At 32.8% G+C, this 22519-nt stretch overlaps 1 protein-coding gene across 1 annotated transcript in view; it reads left to right on the forward strand.

Moving 5' to 3' along the window:
* The first annotated feature begins 6954 nt into the window (after window positions 1-6954).
* LOC139896431 (uncharacterized) overlaps window positions 6955-22519 on the forward strand; it is a 59392-nt gene continuing 43827 nt past the window's right edge. The window contains exons 1-2 of the mRNA XM_071879078.1: window positions 6955-7098; window positions 7367-7447. Of these exons, the coding sequence (XP_071735179.1) occupies window positions 6955-7098; window positions 7367-7447 (225 nt within the window). The remainder of the gene's footprint in view (window positions 7099-7366; window positions 7448-22519) is intronic.

Here is a 22519-nt window from a genome sequence, read left to right on the forward strand (position 1 = left end):
TCAGTCTGATCGAGTGAACAAAAAAAGAGAGAACAGAAATAGAAGCTACAATAAGAGACCTGATCGATTAGCGATATGTGTCGTCTGTTTCCTGACTTGGCTCGACAGAAACAACAAGGTTCGATGATGGGTTTGAGGAATTTATATCACGATGGGTTTATAAAGAATGAGGGTTTGTGATTGAAGGTGTTGGATTTGGTTGATGATCGATGGTATAGGAAACAGAAAGACAATGATCAAAGCTGATGTTAGGTGGTTTTGATTGGTGTTGTTGAAGTGGTTCTGTGGGTTCTAATCTGAAGCTTGGTAATCGATATGGGTTCCTTGGTTTTGGATAGAAACAGTAACATATCGCCACTGAGTTTGGGTTTTGCGTGATGAAACAGAAACAGATGAAGCTCGATCATTTGATAGTAGAAACTAACTGCAACCATGATGAGTTCGTGAGCTTATGATGGTTCTTGGTTTGATTTTGAGGGTTATGTCGATGGTGATGAAGTGAATCATGGTGGCAGTGATTAAAGGTTGGAGATAGGGTGGTGATTGTAAAAGAATGGCGGTGGTTATAAGGTGGACGAATGGATTAAGAGAAGAGAAGGGGTGGCGGTTATGGTTATGTAAATGGGTTGAGGTTTCATGGTGGTTCAAGGTGGCTCGTTGGTGAGTGTCGGAGTTGGTTCTAGTGGCGGTGTAAGGTGATGATGGGTGTTGCTCGACAGCTAAGAAAAGAAAGAGTAATAAAACGATGGATATGTGTAGGTGTTCATCTATGTCACACTCTCATATGTATATTGTATATATAAGAGAGAGGGATGAGAGAGTGATGGTTGGTTTAAGTTGAAAATGGTTATGTTTATATGGAGTATTAAATTAAGTAAAAAAAATTTAGTTAATATGTGATGTTAATTGCCAGTTGTCTTCAATTACGTGTGTTATGTAATTTTTATATATGCCAAGTAATGAAAGGGATTGAAAATAGGAAACACTTAATCAATTATTATGCATAGTAATCCTAATTGAAAATCACGTACAGATGATAATATATGTAATTACTTTACAGGTGTAATATACATATATAAATCCAATCTTGGATTCGTTTGTGATGACGAAATCAAAAGCCGCACAGTAATACTAATTCAATTATGAATCTAATTAGACATAGTATAGCAGCCTATAAGTTGTCATTTACTTACCGACAGTTTTCACAGACTGTGTTATATCGTTACCATTGCTAAACAGTTAGAATATAAAAGTGCTCCTAAAAATCCCAAATTTTTAGATTAATTATAATTTATTATATCACTCATTACCTAATTGAAACCTGATGAAAAAGGTTCGAAAAATTATTTATTTTCTGTTCCGATTTATATGTACGGAGTACGAATATTTAAACTTAAAAAGGTAAAAAAAAAAAATTAATATATATTTTCACATATACATACATTTATATATTCACACATTTCCAAATAATGGTTCGTGAATCGTCAGGCTAGGTCAAAGGGTAACTGATTATCCGAATATAGATTTCAACTTTTCTAGACTCAACATTAAGGTTTTTTTCTTACCGTGTCGGAAACATATAGAGTTTAAGGTTTAAATTTGGTCGGAAATTTCCAGGTCGTTACAGTACCCACCCGTTAAAGAAATTTCGTCCTCGAAATTTGGTAGAGGTTGTCATAAATAACAATAGGAATGTTTTTATGACGAATATGAGGTAATAATAGGGTTTTATCATTATTGGAAGATATGGATAAAACGATTCGATCAGGTGAAGCGCACGAGTGAAGCTATCACAAAAGAACGAAATGTGTAAATAAATATATTCGTTTCAACCGATGACGTAGTTACTGTTGATTTCCGGGATTTAAGGGATTTAAAGAAAATCTTACGTAATAAGATTTGGTTCTTCGGCGATTTAGAAAATCAAAATCTTCTTTAATTAATGCAATAATCTGTTCCTGATTTCTCTGTCGGATATATTGCTATAAATCCACCCCCTTCGTTTTCCTTATTCTCCACACCTTTTATTCTTTCTTCCTCTACTCATTCTTAATATGTTCCATCCAATCCTGATTCTTATTATACTTCTAACCTTCATATCTTTCATTCTTCTTTTTCATTTGCCGCCAGAAGAATCTATTCACTTTTATGATTTTCTTGGAATTATAATGTTTTTTATTCTCCCGTGTCTTTACGTCGCAATACGTATTGATATACACGGTTTGTAGTTTCTGGGTGATTATTGGGTTTTATATCTTCCCTTATACTTCGATGTCCTTGCTTTTGTTTTCTATAATCATTATCATCCACAGTTAATACTCTCTTCCATTTACTGCGATTTATACTCCAATTTCTATTTCGGAGCTTCATTCTTTTTCTTTTCCTCCTTTTCAACTAAGCATCTTTTGTAATGGTCCGGAATTCGTAGGTATAAAATTCGAAATGAATATAGTTAATGTCCTAAGAGAGAATTGGTAATGGCACGATTTTTGATTTGTCAAATTACCAGAATATCCTGGAAAAGACCGAATCATCAAGAGAATATTTTCTTGATATGTTTAGAGATTGGATAGATTGTAAGAGCCGTGTAACATGGCACATGATGATGATACTGTGAATCATCACATTCCATTAGAAACGCAACATGACTTACTGTAATATAATGAAGTTGATCAAGTTTCATTATATTATACTAATTCACGCATCAGTTCCCAACACTGCTTCAAAACATTCATATTTTAAACTTGAAGATTTTAGAATTTAGAAACTAATACAGTTTCTTTTATGTTATAACGCAGATATTACGGGGAGATAGATGATTGCAGATAGGAATAGTTGTGAAAATATCTTTAGAAATATGGAGAATATGTATAGCGGAAAATATGAAGATATCTTATAATATCTAAGATAAGATGATGATGAATAATATCATCTGAAAAAGTTTAGAATAAGGAGTAGGGTTCATACTGACGGTTTCAACAGACACTGAATCATTTGCATTATTTGAAGGCAGGTTCATTCCTTGTATTTGTTCTTTGTTTCCTTCACGATTAGCTCAATCCATTTTTCAGCACTAAATTTTCTATCGAGCGTTCCTAACATTCCCTTCTTTATCATCAAACTTTTGGCCATTTAGGCCATCTAAAATTTTACTGTTTCCTCTGCATTTAATGCAGTCATATCTGAATCGTCGATTATCAATCCGAGGTGTTTTTGGGCGAATTGTGTTTTTAGATGATTAAATGCTGATGATAACATGGCGGAGTATGAAAGGTTCCCCGGTAACGATGAGGAAAACCAATTGTATATATCAAAGTTATAATAAGACTTATTCGAATGAAAGGTCGAAGTTGTTCTGCTGAAGCTGTGACAAAATTGGCTACTTTGAAAAGGAATCGTAAGGTTGTTTTTGCTAATAAATGCTAAAGAATTCGTCGCGGTACGTGTTAAACTATGACTTTGGGTTCAAGAGTTTTTCATGTGTATAGATCTTTTCTTCTGTAGATGAAGTGCGGTCGGTTCAACTTCTCGATTGAGGTATTTTCAAGAATCCTGATAGGTTTGTACGCGGATTGTAAACGTCGAGATACAAATGAGGTTTAGGATGAAATCAAGTGGCAAACTTGAAGAATTGTTTAGTTTCATATGTTATAATCAATATTTTAATTCATTTTAATTGTCCAAAGTTAGCAGTCCAATAGTCCAGTTGTCCACTAGTCCAATATATTCATATATAATTTAATATATAATATTCGAATTAATTAATACATATCGTGACCCGTGTACCGGTCTCAGTATTGATCACAACTCAAACCATATATATATTCTGAAATCAACCTCAACCCTGTATAGCTAACTCCAACATTCACATATAGAGTGACTATGGTTGTTCCGAAATATATATATAGATGGGTCGATATGATAGGTCGAAACCTTGTATACGTGTCCCGTTATTTAAAGTGCGTAAAATAAATAACAGAACTTAAATGACAATAAATTAAATTGCGATAAAATGTAATACGGAATTAACAGTTAGCTGGGAACAGTTAACTAGGAACAGTTAGCGTGGATTCCTAACAGAATTTCTCATAATTAATTTGTTTGTTTCTAACACTTTTTATTTTGTCAAATGTTTTCTTCATTATGCCACTTGTTAGATTCTGATAGATAAAAATCCAAATATGAAATTTGAATAAAAATGGTTATTCGGTGGTGAACAGATACGAATATCGGTGGTTGTAAGTAGAATAGCAAATGACCGTTGAATCAGATTCGAAGAATATACACTGTAACTTATTAATGTGAGATCTAAATATTCCTCGGGTACTACCTACCCGTTAAAATATTTTCATCATTAACAGTTTGTACGAAAGAATTTTTAATTACAATCTTTATGAAAATATACTTGTATATATATTTTCTTCAGATGTAATCATGGATCTAATGAGTCAATAAGATATTAAATTTTTTTTTTTTTTGATTTATCGTTAATACTTGATTACATGATCTCTAAAACATTAAAGATTACATAATTACCATGTCGAACGAAGATAAATGAGATAGAACGATAAGTAAAGCGAAGATAATCGATATAGAATGATATGTAAAACGAAGATCATACTCGAAGTACAGATAGTGATATTGAGGTGTGTGATGTTGATATCCGAGGTACAAATTGTGATGTTAAGGTTTACGACGCGGTTGTGGTTGAGGGTGATATGGGTACTGTCGGTGTTGATGATGGTGGTACGGATTATGCTGCTGGTGCTGCTGCTGGTGTTTGTAACCTTCGCACCATATTCTCCAAAGCCGTCACGCGAGCGCGAAGTTCGTTAACTTCTGCTAGTACACCGGGATGATTGGTGGTTGGAGTGAGCGAATGAACAAGATCTGAAATATGGGATAGTATATAATCGTGACGAGATACTCTAGAAATGAGAGAGAAAATGGTTTCTCGAACAGGTTCGCCGGTAAGTGCTTCAGGTTCATCGCCAAGAGGGCAATTTGGTGGATGGAAGGGATCACCCTCTTCATGTCTCCAGTGACTTAGTATATTACGAACCCACCCCCAATTCATCCAGAATAGATGATGGGAGATTGGTTGATCCATTCCGGTGATGCTGCCTTCGGAGCTTGAATAAAAATCCATATCGGCATAGCTGTCATAATCTGAGGAATTCGAACTAGATGCGGAATCCATCTTGTATAATCGGAAAAATGAATTTTTGGTATGAAATAGATTATAGAAGTTAGATTTGGTACTCTTCTATACATACTTTACATATGTATATATAATACCAAAATCCCGTAAATTACGGAGAATCTTTGAAAAGATGTCAACTAAAGTCCAAAGTAACAGATATGCTAAGATATGAATTTTGTCTATACACTATCGATGCACTAAATGCAGTAAGACGTGTCTAGACTTATGAATGATAAGCAGGCAATTCCCTAAGGATAATAAGCAAATAATTTACGACTAGAAATGATAAGCAAAACTTTTGACATGCAGGCACGGTCGAAGTCCAGACTCATTAATGTATCCTAACAGCTACTAGTTAGACACACTAATGCAAGACCTGGTTCACTAAGACCACCGCTCTGATACCAACTGAAACGACCGGTCCTTATCCTCCTGGACGAAGTCATTAACATTTAGTTCCATTGCGATGATCGACTCCAAATAACGTTCTTAATATGAGCAAATGCACAGCGGAAGACTTAATTCGTACCTGAGAATAAACATGCTTTAAAACATCAACATAAAGTTGGTGAGATATATAGGTTTGATGCTAGCAGTATAATAACAATGGAACACAAGATTTCATATGTATACATTTTAATAAAAATATTCTAAGTGGTTGAGCACTTGGTAACCATACTTAACATTTAATCACGTCGCATATTCCCTTTATTATGAAATCTTACTACACCGTACCAAGTGTAGTCACGAAACGAAGTACTGTGCAACCGTTGAATACTGGTCGTCCAGTCCGGTTGGGGTTGTCAGGCCCGATAGATCTATCAACAGGATTCGCGTTTACAATACCGCTGTAAATAATAGTTACCAAGCTACATGGAAGTATGCCAGTGGTACAACTCAACGTAGAATATATTTTTCAGTTACTTGTGTCCATAACGTAAAACATAAAATACATGTATTCTCATCCCGAAATACTTAGAGTTTAAAAGTGGGACTATATACTCACCATACTGTATTTTGTAGTAAAAATACATATAACATCATTGATCAAGTATAAGGTTGGCCTTGAATTCACGAACCCTTTATAATCTTTGTGTAAAAAGAAGTGGTGCAAACGTGACTCGAACCCACGACCTCCCGCTAAACCATGACACCCTCTAACCATTCCTGCAACCCTGTTTTTCTCTATCTTATGTTCAACTCAGTTATATTTAACCCGAATTATATAATTAACATGTTCTTTATATTTTGGCCAAATAAAGAAACCAACACATAAGCCCAACAAACAACTAACAATCACGGTCCAACAGCTTATCTAATCACGGCCCACAGAACAAGAAACTCGGCCCTAGTATACAAATCGATTTATGGCAGCCCACTTAATCATCTTAACCCTTAACGAGCCAAATACCAATTTTAAGATTCAGATTACAATTTGATCACTGTATTCCTCGTGATACCTTATATCATTATCATGATATCCATCCCCACGTCCCTTTTTTTAAAAAGCCTAATCATAGCATAAAGTTTTTTTTTTTTTTTTTTTGGAACAATTCTTTGTATAAATAAATCATATGTATCATCACAGCTCCTCGTTACTTCATTTATGGTTTTCATCTTTCTCATCTCTTTTAAAAAGAAATATGAAACAAGTGGTGGTTGTAGGGTTAGCGATTTAAAAGGATGGTGGAAGAGAGTTGTAGTCACGGTGGACAGCAGCAGTTTTAATATCGCAATAGCAGTAAACTGTGATGGCAACCGAAAGCTACTTCAGACTTCAGTCTGATCGAGTGAACAAAAAAAGAGAGAACAGAAATAGAAGCTACAATAAGAGACCTGATCGATTAGCGATATGTGTCTTCTGTTTCCTGACTTGGCTCGACAGAAACAACAAGGTTCGATGATGGGTTTGAGGAATTTATATCACGATGGGTTTATAAAGAATGAGGGTTTGTGATTGAAGGTGTTGGATTTGGTTGATGATCGATGGTATAGGAAACAGAAAGACAATGATCAAAGCTGATGTTAGGTGGTTTTGATTGGTGTTGTTGAAGTGGTTCTGTGGGTTCTAATCCGAAGCTTGGTAATCGATATGGGTTCCTTGGTTTTGGATAGAAACAGTAACATATCGCCACTGAGTTTGGGTTTTGCGTGATGAAACAGAAACAGATGAAGCTCGATCATTTGATAGTAGAAACAGAAACAACGTATGGAAAAGGAAGCAACTACAACCATGATGAGTTCGTGAGCTTATGATGGTTCTTGGTTTGATTTTGAGGGTTATGTTGATGGTGATGAAGTGAATCATGGTGGCAGTGATTAAAGGTTGGAGATAGGGTGGTGATTGTAAAAGAATGGCGGTGGTTATAAGGTGGACGAATGGATTAAGAGAAGAGAAGGGGTGGCGGTTATGGTTATGTAAATGGGTTGAGGTTTCATGGTGGTTCAAGGTGGCTCGTTGGTGAGTGTCGGAGTTGGTTCTAGTGGCGGTGTAAGGTGATGATGGGTGTTGCTCGACAGCTAAGAAAAGAAAGAGTAATAAAACGATGGATATGTGTAGGTGTTCATCTATGTCACACTCTCATATGTATATTGTATATATAAGAGAGAGGGATGAGAGAGTGATGGTTGGTTTAAGTTGAAAATGGTCATGTTTATATGGAGTATTAAATTAAGTAAAAAAAATTTAGTTAATATGTGATGTTAATTGCCAGTTGTCTTCAATTACGTGTGTTATGTAATTTTTATATATGCCAAGTAATGAAAGGGATTGAAAATAGGAAACACTTAATCAATTATTATGCATAGTAATCCTAATTGAAAATCACGTACAGATGATAATATATGTAATTACTTTACAGGTGTAATATACATATATAAATCCAATCTTGGATTCGTTTGTGATGACGAAATCAAAAGCCGCACAGTAATACTAATTCAATTATGAATCTAATTAGACATAGTATAGCAGCCTATAAGTTGTCATTTACTTACCGACAGTTTTCACAGACTGTGTTATATCGTTACCATTGCTAAACAGTTAGAATATAAAAGTGCTCCTAAAAATCCCAAATTTTTAGATTAATTATAATTTATTATATCACTCATTTCCTAATTGAAACCTGATGAAAAAGTTTCGAAAAATTATTTATTTTCTGTTCCGATTTATATGTACGGAGTACGAATATTTAAACTTAAAAAGGTAAAAAAAAAAATTAATATATATTTTCACATATACATACATTTATATATTCACACATTTCCAAATAATGGTTCGTGAATCGTCAGGCTAGGTCAAAGGGTAACTGATTATCCGAATATAGATTTCAACTTTTCTAGACTCAACATTAAGGTTTTTTTCTTACCGTGTCGGAAACATATAGAGTTTAAGGTTTAAATTTGGTCGGAAATTTCCAGGTCGTTACAATAAAATAAGTTAGTGTCATCATCATCATCATCATCATCATCATCATTCATCATCGTAAAAGCTAAGTAAGTTTAACAAGTATAGAGGTCGAAACAATAGGCTGACGTTGATCAGCTGCTACGGCCTCTACGTAAATCGAAAAGACGCGAAATCAGTGGCTATGGATCCGTATGGGAGTCTTCTAGTTGCTGACCAATTTCCAGAACCAAACTCGTCCTCCTTTGACCGTGGCGACGGTTTAAGTGCGAGTAGGTCAGAAATTTCAGCACAACATTACAACGGCGTAGTGACTTTCGGAGGGCTATAAATCCTAAACCATATGTCGGATTAAGTTGAGGCCTAAACGAAAAATCATCTACTCGAAATGAACTAACTGAAAATAAATTTTCCAGAAGTCCAGGAATCAGATCAGATCCCTAAAAATAGTAACAAGTGCTCCGGTGGGGTTCTTGGTGCTTGATGCTCATCACGGTTCTCATCCTTGATGCTTGTAGCTTCAAGTATACAACTCGTTGATGGGTTAGCATCACCTTGACCAAGATTCTACCATCAACACACAATATGTTAAGACCAAGTAAGAACACAACTCATTTAAGAGTCTTAGATGGATGATGAATCAAGGTTACATCATATCCTTAGTCTTAACACAATTACAAGTTCCTTTTACAACTAAAGCTACAAACTTTACTTCAATCAAACAAGTATGAACATAATCTAAATCAAATAAGGTGATGGAACCCTAAGCTAGAGAGCTTGGATCCTTTTCACACAAGTTATAAGATTACAAAGCTATAAAGCTTGAACCTTTGGTGTTCTTGAAGACCTTGAAGCATAAAGCTTAGATATTTAAGTTATATGAAGACCATAAACACAAGTTTTGATCTTTATAACAAAGTAATGAGATCATAAGTTAGAAAACTTAGATCCAACAAAAGATATGAAGATTCAAGCTAGAAAGCTTACATCTTATTTGTTCTTGAAGATCTTGAAGCATAAAGCTTGGATCTTTAAGTTACATGAAGATTACAAACACAAGTTTGAATCTTTATAACAAAACAACAAGATTAAAGTTAAAAGATTTAGATCTACAAAGTAGGTGAAGATTCAAAGCTAGAAAGCTTGAATCTTCCATGTTCTTAAAGGATTCAAATCCATGTTTGAATCTACAAGATGTAATCAAGATCAAAGCTAAAATGCTAGATCCTTAGATGATGATGAGGATCACGTGAAAGGGAAGGGAAGAAGAAGAAGAAGAAGAAGAAAAATCAATTACTTACCCTTTTTAGAGAGAGAAAGACTAGAGAAAGAATTAGAGAGTAAGTGTGTGTGAAATACAAATGAGAGCAAGTGTAAAATGGATGAATCAAGGCTTGTATTTATAGTGTGGTGATGGTGGTGGTGGTCGTCCAAAACCGTGGGCATGGGGGGACAAAAGAGGAGACAACTTTTGCTTTTTGGTTAATGGTTGTCTGAAGTTGGTGCTTATGTTGGGATCTCATGCAACATTAAGGATAATACTTGACAAAAATGCTAGCATGTTCCCTCTAATAAATGGGCATTTGTCTTACTTATTAATAGGTCACTAGTTACTTATAATTGGGCTAATTAAATAGTCCACTAACTAGTGTAGGGTGGGCTAAAGTCCAACAAGGTAGAAAGTCCAACAAGACTAACTAGTAAGCATAAGTAAATTACTAAGCGTAATTAAGCATCCAAAAACCTAAGTAATTGTTATTATAAAATAACAATTAGTATTTCGTAGTCATAATATTCCGATTATGACCAAAGTTAAACATGTACACAGTACGCAGTTCGTTTTAAACGTCAAGTGACACCAATGGTCATAAAGGCTTCCGGGGATCAAGTTAAGTACCCTACGTACTTAAAGGCATGTTTTAACATATAAACGAAAGTAATCCACATGTAGTAAGATCCCAGAGTATAATATAGCTCAGTACGCACAAATACGCAGTTTTGTGAAAGCACAAAGCACAAAAGCAAGTCTAAAAAGCCGGGTCGTTACATATAATTTAAGTTATAATATATAAACTTATTCGAATACGATTATACATTTTAATATATATATATATATATATATATATATATATATATATATATATATATATATATATATATATATATATATATATATATATATATATATATATATATATATATATATATATATATATATATAAATGATATAGGTTCGTGAATCCGAGGCCAACCCTGTTTTGTTCAATATCGTTATATGTATTTTTACTACATAATACATGATGGTGAGTTTCATTTGCTCCCTTTTTAAACGCTTTTGCAATATATATTTTTGGGACTGAGAATACATGCGCTGCTTTATAAATGTTTTACGAAATAGACACAAGTACTTAAAACTACATTCAATGGCTGGATTATTAAACCGAATATGCCCCTTTTTAGTCTGGTAATCTAAGAATTAGGGAACAGACACCCTAATTGACGCGAATCCTAAAGATAGATCTATTGGGCCCAACAAGCCCCATCCAAAGTACCAGATGCTTTAGTACTTCGAATTTATCATGTCCGAAGGGAGTCCCGGAATGATGGGGATATTCTATATGCATCTTGTTAAGGTCGGTTACCAGGTGTTCACCATATGAATGATATTTTTGTCTCTATGCATGGGACGTATATTTTTGAGAAATGGAAATATGAAAATGTTGTGGTCTATTAAAATGATGAAAATGATCAATTATGATAAACTAATGAACTCACCAACCTTTTGGTTGACACTTGAAAGCATGTTTATTCTCAGGTATGAAAGGAATCTTCCGCTGTGCATTTGCTCATTTTAGAGATATTACTTGGAGTCATTCATGACATATTTCAAAAGACATTGCATTCGAGTCGTTGAGTTCATCAAGATTATTATTAAGTCAGTGATAGTTTGATATATTATGAAATGGTATGCATGCCTGTCAACTTTCGATGTAAAGAAAGTTTGTCTTTTAAAAACGAATGAAATGTTTGTAAAATGTATCATATAGAGGTCATATACCTCGCGATGTAACCAAATGTAATGTATTTGTCCTGATGGATTAGGACGGGTCGTTGGAGTTGGTTTGTAAAATGTATCATATAGAGGTCATATATCTCGCGATGTAACCAAATGTAATGTATTCGTCCAGATGGATTAGGACGGGTCGTTAGAGTTGGTATCAGAGCGGTGGTCTTAGCGAACCAGGTCTGCATTAGTGTGTCTAACTGATAGTCGTTAGGATACATTAGTGAGTCTGGACTTCGACCGTGTCTGCATGTCAAAAGTTTTGCTTATCATTTAGTGTCTAAAATTATTTGCTTATCATCCTTAAAGTCTAGACACGTCTTACTGCCTCTATTGTATAGACAGTGTATAGATAAATTCATATCTTAGTATATCTGTTATTGTTACCTTTGCATGACAGCTTCCGTAGATCCCTCCGTAACTTATGGAATTTTAGTATTATATATGCATATGTAAATTATGTATTGCAGGGTACTAATCTACATCCTATAATCTATTTCTTATCGAAAATCCTTCATCTGATCATACGAGATGAATCCCTCAACCAATTCAAATTCCTCGGATTCCGACAGCTATTCCGATATGGAGTTTCACCTAAGCTCCGAAAGCAGTGTCACCAGAATGAATCAACCAATTCATCTGATGGGTTCGTAGTCTACTTAATCATTGGAGACAAAAAGAAAGTGATCCTTTTCATCAACCAAATTCACCTCTTGACAATGAACCTGAAGCGCTTACCGGCGAACCTGTTCGAGACACCATTTTCTCTCTCATTTCCAGAGTATCTCGTCACGATCATATACTATCTCAGATTCTAAACCTCATTCATCTGCTCGTCCGAACCGACAATCATCCCGGTGTAATAGAAGAAGTCAACGAGCTTCGCGCCCGAGTTGTAGCCTTGGAAAATATAGTGCAAAACGTACCAGCTTCAGTAACATCACCGGAACTAACAGTATCACCAATATCAATACCAGTATCACCAACAACCCAAGCATCAACAATACATGCCTCAACATCTCATTCTGTACCTCGAGTATAGTCATCATTCTACGTATCGTTCTATATCAATTATCTTCGTTCTTCATGGCGATTATGTAATCTCTAATGTTTTAGAGATTATGTACTCTAATTCTAGCTGTAAAGCAGATGAGTTTAATATCATATTAACTCATTAAATCCACGATTTACATCTGAAGAATATATATATATATATATATATATATATATATATATATATATATATATATATATATATATATATATATATATATATATATATATATATATATATATATATATATATATATTTGTTTTCCTAAAGATTGTAATTAGAAATTCTTTTGTACAAACTGTTAATGGTGAAAATATTTTAATGGGTAGGTAATACCCGAGGAATATTTAGATTTCACCTTAATAAGTTACACTGTACATTCATCGAAGCTGATTCAATAGTCATTTACTATCCTACTTACAACCACCGATATACGTATCCGTTCACCGCAGAATAACCATTTTCATTTAATTTCATATTTGGATTTTGACCTATCAGAATCCAACAAGTGGCATAATGAAGAAAACATTGGACAAAAATAAAATTTGTTAGAAACAAACAATTTAACTATGAGAAATTCTGTTAAGAATCCACGCTAACTGTTTCCAGCTAACTGTTCCTAGCTAACTGATTACATTTTATTTATCGCAATTTATTTAATCGCAATTTAATTCTCGCAATTTTATTTATTGTCATTTAATTTCTGTTATTTATTTTATGCACTTTATTTATCGTCATTTAAATACTGATATTTATGTATTTTAAATATCGGGACACGTATACAATGTTTTGACATATCATATCGACGCATCTATATATATTATTTAGAATAACCATAGACACTCTATATGCAGTAATGCAGACGTTAGCTATACAGGGTTGAGGTTGATTCTACAATAATATATATACTTTGAGTTGTGATCGAGTCTGAGATATGTACACGGGTCACGACACGTATTAATTAATTCGAATATTATATATTGCTAACTGTGGACTATCAACTGAGGACTACCAACATTGGACAATTAAAATGAATTAAAATATTGATTATAACATATGAAACTAAACAATTCTTCAAGTTTGCCACTTGATTTCATCTTAAAGCTCATTTGTATCTTGACGATTACAATCTGCGTTCAAAACCTTTCATGACTCTTGAAAACACCTCAATCGAGAGGATGATCCAACCACACGATACCTACGAAAGGAAGAACTTATGCATATGGGCATGCACCTGAAAAACTATTGTAAGCTAAGTAGAAGTTTAAAATGAACTTATAATTCCTTGGCATTGTTATTATCAAAAAATAACTTTGCAACCTCTTTCCAAATTAGCCAAAATTGTCACAGCTCCAGCAAGTCAACTTTGACTTTTCAGTCAGACTAGCCTTACTATAACCTTGATATATACGCGTGCTCTTTTATTGTTACCGGAGAACTTTTATATTCCACCATATTACCAGCAGATGTACCAGCAACCTCGTCGCTCCTTGGTTTAAATCTCTCCGACAAATCACTATATTTATCTATTGAAGTCTCATCATGTACTCATCCGCATCTTGTAACAAGAATTGCCATACCAATTACCGGGAATCAGCAAATCTGTATTGTGAGCCTTGCAACGTTCCACATCAACAGTTATATGTATCCATATAACATTTATCTCTTAGAACTATGATCTTCCATTCTGAAATTCTGAAAAGCACCCAGTCTGCAAATTAATACTCTGAATTTTGAAAAGTTGAATGAAACAACAAAAACTGTAAACGACCTCAACAGCCAAAAGTTGATGATAAAGAATTGTATGTTGGCAAAGCTCAGAAAAAGATTGAAACTGAAAAACTGATTGAGCAAACTACGAAGGAGTCTCTAAACAAATCACAAGGACTAAACTTGTACATTAAGAATCCTGATGATTCTGTTTCTGATGAAATCTTTAGCGAATACCTTGCTTCTGACTCCAAACTCTTGCGGACAAATTTTCTTCACCATCCTTCGATATTAGAAACTCCAAGATATCATCGTATCTTTCATTATAAATATCCTCCATTTCTGAAGATATTTTTATAACTATTGTTATCTGAAATCATTAATCTCTTCATGCTATCAGTGTTACATCATATAGAAACTGTTAGTTTCTATATTCTGTAACTTTCGAGCTTAAAATATGAATGTTATTGAAGTAATGTTGGGAACTGATGCATGAGTTAGTATAATATAATGACACTTGATCAACGTGATTATATTACAGTATGTCATGCTGAGTTTCTAAATGGAACGTGATGATTCACAGATCATAACGTCATCATGTGCCATATTACATAACTCTTTCATTCTACTTAACTTCTGAACATATCAAGAAAATAGATTCTTGATAGTTCTATTCTCAGTGATTCTGGTAATTTGACAAATCAAATTGTGTTATTACGTTCTTTCTTGTTTAGAACATTAAGTTCATTCGAAACTCCATACTTACGAATTCTGAACCATTACTCGTTCTACTAGAGGTTGAGAAGATAATAAAAAGGCAAATAGCTCCAAAATATAAGAGAAAACATAAAACCCAATAACAACACGGAGATTACAAACCGTAGATATTAATACGAATAGCAATATAAAGACACGGTAGAATTAAGAATAGTATCATCCCAAGGTAATAGTAGAAGTAACCAAATCTTTCTGGTGGAAGATTGAAAAGAAGGATGACAGAAATGATAATTAGGAAATTATCAAGGATTAGAATGGGATTAAGCATTTTTACGATCTTTTGGATGTATGAACTAAGAAAGAAAGTATAGGAATGGTGAGAATAATGGAATGGAAGAGTTTAATTTATAATAGAAATATCCGACAGAGCAATCGAAATAGATCATCGCATTTAACCAAAGAGGATTTTTATTTCCTTAAGAATCAAATCTTATTACAAAAATTTCCCTAAATCCCTGGAATTCCGAAAATCAGCCTTGACTATGTCAGTTGGTTAAGACAAATCTTTATTATCTCATTTTGGTCTTTTGTGATAGCTTCACTCTTACGCTTCAAATAATCGAATCATTTTATTCATATTACTCTATGGTAATAAAATTCTATTTTTTCAACTCAAATGTGTCATGAAAACATACTTATTGTCAGCCATGACCATCCCAATCAAATTTCGAGACGAAATTTCTTTAACGAGTAAGTACTGTGACGACCCAAAAATTTCCGACCAAATTTAAACTTTATTCTTATATGATTTCGACATGATAAGCAAAGTTAATTTAACTGAGTCTTAAAATTTTAAGAACTATTTACTTGAATACATTTGACCTTTGACAATTCCGACGATTCACGAACAATTGTGTAAATAAATATGTATATATATATATATATATATATATATATATATATATATATATATATATATCTAAATATAAATATAAATATTTATGATTATGTGAAATAATAAAATACAATTGAAACATTTGAATTAAACCATATATTAGATAATACAGATCTATGTAAATATGTAAATACATATATATACATATATAAATATATATGACTCCTATGAAGAATTATTATTATAAGTATATTATAATATATATAAAATTTATAAATAATAACTAATAAATAAAAGTTATTATGTAATATATAAGATATAATCTTTAACAACCCGTCCTTATCCACCTGGACGAAGTCATCAACATTTGGTCCCATTGCGATGATCGACTCCAAGTATTGTCCTTAAAATGAGCTAATGCACAGCGGAAGGTTTCTTTCATACCTGAGAATAAACATGCTTAAAAGTGTCAACCAAAAGGTTGGTGAGTTCATAGGTTTATAGTAACAACAGTTATCAATAGTTTCAATAGACCACAAGATTTCATAATCATAAACATAATACACTCGCAAGTGTATGTAAAGCATTCTAAGTGGTTGAGCACTTGGTAACCATACTTAACTATTAATCAACGTCGCATATTCCCTTTACTATGAAATCTCACTACACCGTACCAAGTGTAGTCTACAAAATAAAGTACTGTGCAACCGTTGAATACTGGTCGTCCAGTCCGGTTGGGGTTGTCAGGCCCGATAGATCTATCAACAGGATTCGCGTTTACAATACCCATGTAAATAGTAGTTACCAAGCTACAGGGAAGTATGCCAGTGGTACAACTCAACGTAGAATATATTTTAAGTACTTGTGTCTATTTCGTAAACATTTATAAAAGCAGCGCATGTATTCTCAGTCCAAAAATATATATTGCAAAAGCAATTAAAAAGGGAGCAAATGAAACTCACCATACTGTATTTTGTAGTAAAAATACATATGATGACATTTAACAAGGGTAGGGTTGACCTCGGATTCACGAACCTATATTAGTTATATGTATATTAAAACATATAATGAAAATCAAATAATTCCATCTTTTATATATTTAGTGTTGTAGTTTATATATAATTTATACTAAATTCTAATATATTTTATATCTTCAATTGTATTATATATATGTATTTATTTTGTATATTTATAATAAAAATGTTAATATTTTTAATATATAATTATAAGTAATATTAATAAAATTTTAGTATAAATATATTTTTATATACAAATTATTTATTTGTTATAATAGTGTAATAACAATAATGATAATGAAGTTTTAAATAAAAAAAATATAGTTTTAATAATAATAATATAAATATTAATAATTTTTAAATATTACTTTTGATAATACTTATAATTTTAATGAAAATAAAAATGATAATTTTAAAAATGATGATTCTTTTAGTAATAATATTAAAATAATAATAATAACTAAACTACCTTAAGAAGTAATCCCAAAAATATGCCCAAGTCCAGGTTTGAGCCCGCGACACCCCGCTAACCCGCATATAACCTTAACCGTCCCTCTACTTCTGCTTTTCTGTTGTAATCTATCTGATAAATATATAACCGCATTTGTTTTCTTTTTCCATCTTCCTAATATCATCATTATTATTAACTCGTCCTCAACGTCATCATACTAAAACCGTAACTGCTCACTATCATCATTATGATCCTAATTTGGTCATCATCACTATCATTATCTATTAACATCATACATCCATCTTAATCGGTTATCATAATCATAACCAATCTTCAATATCATCATCTTGTATTTCGTTCTCCATCATCATCTCATACCCGTAACAATATCATTACCATACTATTAACATTACCACGATCTCGTTCGCCCCCATCATTTATTGAAATCACCTCATCATTCCTCTTAATCGTAATACGCGTTTCATCATCAACATAAAATCATGTATCATATTTCACGACATAGTATCATCAATCATCATTTTGTGCTAACAATTATCCTCCTTAATTAATTATACTCGGGTTTCAGCCCGCCTAGGACACACACTATCATGGCCCCATTTATACAATCCATATAATACTTTCATTTAAATCGTGAATGGCCCAACACAAAGAAAAAAAATCCAGCGCATGTAACCACAAAACTCCAAATGGTTCCAGCTATTTCACAATTCCAATTTGGCAACATGTGGTATTTGAATTTTAATAAAAAGATTTCGGTTGCAAGTGGAATAAGAGGGTCCACGTTAAATTTTCCATTTTTGAATTAATCATCTAATTGCAAGTCGACATTTTGTAGTGGGTGGGGTTTAGTGATGTTCTAATGGGGTTAGTATAAACAAAAAGGACAACATATATAATTACAGCCATTGTGATCATAGGTGCACATTTGAGTTGCATCAGAAAACAAGGAGCAGCCGCAACAGAAATTTTGATGGTTTACATAATAGTTTGTAGCTGTGGTTGCCAAACAAAAAGAAACTGATGTTAGCAGCTCGTACAGCAGTTGGTTTTGGTGGTTATCATAATAGTTTGCAACGGGGAGATTCAAGCTACAGTCGTGGTGGTGGATGGGATGGTTTACGATCGTGAAACAAAAAAAATAACATTGAAAAGTGGTGAGATGGGTTCATGAAGAGGAGTAGAAGATGAAGGTGATTGTCATGTAGAGTGATCAAATCATAAAAGTGGTGGTGATGTCCGTTCGACTAGAAAACAGAAATATAGCAGCAGGTGCTGCAGTGGTTCACGATGGTTGTGGTGTTTGACAAAAGAAAGAAAAGAAATGGGTGTTCATGGTGGTTTGTGAGATGGTTTAGGGTGGCAGATGGTTGTTATGGTGAGGTGATCGATGGTATGAAGAAGAAGGAGATTGTGTAGGGTGGTTTGTATGATGTTCGGTGATAAGGGTGGTGATGATTGTGGTTTAGTGTTATTAGGCAGTGGTGTTGTGGTGGCCTAAGGTTATGGCTCCGGTGGTGACCAAGTGAAGGGTGTCGACTTATCAAAAGAAGTAGAGGAGAAGATGCAGTGGGTTTTTGTGATTCACATGTAATTCATTCATACATGTATATATATTATAGGATTTTGAGGTGGTAACCAATAAGCACAAAACTTGTGTTAATGAATTATGAGCTGGTGAATTCAATGAAAGTGATATAATAATAAAACCAAATACAGTATACATCCTAATTATCAATCATATACAGTGATCAATAGTAAAGATATCGATGTTTTGTAAGTTTATTACCGACATCTGATAATCTAATATTAGTGGTATTATTTTGTGCTCCTCTGCTAAACAGTTACGGATAAAAGTGTTTTAGAAAAATTTCATATTTTTAAATTAAGTTCATTTATCTATTCTGGTCATTAGCCGATTGAACCCTAGTCAAAAAGGTTCGTCCATTATTTAATTTCTGTTCCAAATAATATGTACAGAGTACTAAAATTTAAACTAAAAAAAATAAAAATACTTTTAACAAATTTAAAAGCTTCATAATTGATTTACAGTTCAACTTTCATTTTAATCCATCATAAACTTATATTAAATCTATATAAATGCTAACGAAATATCAACCGAGTATTACTGACGTTTACTAATTAAGTTCGAATTCATTAACTTTTGATATGTTCTCTTTCCATATATAAACAGTGTTAAATAACAAATTTAACTACTAAATTAATATATTATATATTCTTAAACAAATAGATTATTTATATATTTACAAGTAATATTTATACACCTAATTATATATATATATATATATATATATATATATATATATATATATATATATATATATATATATATATATATATATATATATATATTTATAATAATAGTTTTTATTATATCGCATATAATTTTACATATTTATTTCCAACAAATAAATCATATATTCTTTCAAATAATATTTCAAATTATAATATTTAGATACATATGTATCTATTTACAAATAGTTGTTCGTGAATCGTCGAGAATTGGTCGAGGTTAAATAAATGTATGAACATTGTTTCCAAAGTTTTATAGACTTAACATTACATACTTTGCTTATCGTATCGAAACCATATAAAGATTAAGTTTGAATTTGGTCGGAAATTTCCGGGTCGTTACAGTACCCACCCGTTAAAGAAATTTCGTCCCCGAAATTTGAGTGAGGTCGTCATGGCTAACAATAAAAATTGTTTTCATGACGAATATAAGTTGATAAGTAGAGTTTTATTACCATAGAATAATATGGATAATACAATTCATTTGCTCGAAGAGTACGAGTGGAGCTATCACAAGATAGTGAAATGAGAAAATAGAGATTCGTCTTAGCTTTTGACGTAGTCACGGTTGAATTCCGAAATTCAAGGGATTTAAGGAAATCTTCTAATCAGAAAGAAAATGTAATAACACAATTTATTAGCAATTGTTGGAATTATGGAAGAACAGAAATATCAAGAAATATTTTCTGGATATGTTTAGAGGTTAAATAGAATGAAAGAGTTGTGTAACATGGCACATGATGATCGTACTGATAATCATCACGTTTCATTAGAAACTCAGCATGACTTACTGTAATATAATCACGTTGGCCTGACGTCATTATATTATACTAACTCATGCTTCAATTCCCTACACTTCTCTAGGAAATCATTCATATTTTAAACTCGATTGTTACAGAATATAGAAACTAAAATAGTTTCTTTTATGATGTAATATAGATAGCACGAAGAGATAAATAATTTCGGATAAGAATAGCTATGAAGGTATCCTCAGGAATATCGAAGATATTTATAACAGAAGATACGATGATATCTTAGAATTTCTTAAAGTACTTGAAATTAAAGGGTGATGCAGAAACTTTTTCTGCAAAGAATTGAAATAAGTAGGAAGTAAGATATTCGCTGGAGATTTCGTCAGGTACTGAATCGTCTGGATTCGTTAAGTACATGTTTACTCTTTGTGATTTGTCCACAGTCTCCCTCATGGTTTGCTCACTTCGTTTTCTAACACCAATTTTCTATTGAGTGTTTCTAACACTCCATTCTTTATCATCAAACTTTTGGCCATTAAGACCATCTACAACTTTTGCTACTTCATCAGCATTTTCAGAACTCAGAGATCTGATTCACAAGCTATAGTGTTTTTCAGGAATTCAGAGATTTCGAATTGAAATTCATCGGTCCAGAAGATATACATTATATATAGATATATAACTGTTAACGTAGGAACGCTGCGAAATTCGAAAATTGATTATTAATGCTTCCCGGTATTTGGTATGGCAACTATCGCTATAAGATGTCGATGAGTGCATGATAAGACTTTAATAGATAAATATTGTGATTTTTCGGAGAGATTTAAGCCAAGGAGCAACGAGGTTGCTGATACGTCTATTGGTAATATTGTAGAATATAACAAGTTTCCTGGTAGCAATAACAATGGCAAACGTATATATCAAAGATATAATAAGGTTGATTTGAACGAAAAGTCGAAGTTGACTTGCTGGAGCTGTGACAAAATTGGCTACTTTGGAAAGGGATTGCAAAGTGATTTTCGGTAGTAACATCGCCAAAGGAGCTAGCGCAGATACGTGTTAAACCTTTACTCAGGTTCCAAGAGTTTTTCAGGTGCATAACTATATGCATAAATCTTTTCTTCCGTAGATGAAGTGCGGTTGGTTCATCTTCTCGATTAAGGTGTTTTCAAGAATCATGAAAGATTTGAACGCTGATTGTAATCGTCAAAATACAATTGAGGTTTAAGATGAAATCAAGTGGCAAACTTGAAGAATTATTTAGTTTCATATGTTATAATCAGTATTTTAATTCATTTTAATTGTCCAATATTATTTGCCCACAGTCTATAGTCCACATTTAACAGTCCAATAGTTCGTACATAGTTTAATATATAACATTCGAATTAATTAATACGTATCGTGACCCGTGTACCGGTCTCAGTATTGATCACAACTCAAACTATATATATATATTTTGGAATCAACCTCAACCCTGTATAGCTAACTCCGTCATTTGCATATAAAGTGTCTATGGTTGTTCCAAGATAAATATATAGATGGGTCAATATGATATGTTGAAACCTTGTATACGTGTCCCATTATTTAAAGTGCGTAAAATAAATACAGAAATTAAATGACGATAAATAAAATTTGCTTATGTAAATTGCGATAATTAAATTGCGATAAATAAAATGTAACCAGTTAGCTAGGAACAGTTAGCTAGAAACAGTTAGCGTGGATTCTTAACAATATTTCAATTAGTTAGTTCGTTTGTTTCTAACAAATTTTACTTTGTCCGATGTTTTCTTCATTATGCCACTTGTTGGATTCTGATAGATCAAAATCCAAATATGAAATTGAATGAAAATGGTTATTCTGTGATGAACGGATACGTATATCGGTGGTTGTAAATAGGATCGTAAATGACTATTGAATTAGATT

Source organism: Rutidosis leptorrhynchoides, chromosome 1 (genome assembly GCF_046630445.1).
Source record: "Rutidosis leptorrhynchoides isolate AG116_Rl617_1_P2 chromosome 1, CSIRO_AGI_Rlap_v1, whole genome shotgun sequence".
NCBI classification, from domain to species: domain Eukaryota; kingdom Viridiplantae; phylum Streptophyta; class Magnoliopsida; order Asterales; family Asteraceae; genus Rutidosis; species Rutidosis leptorrhynchoides.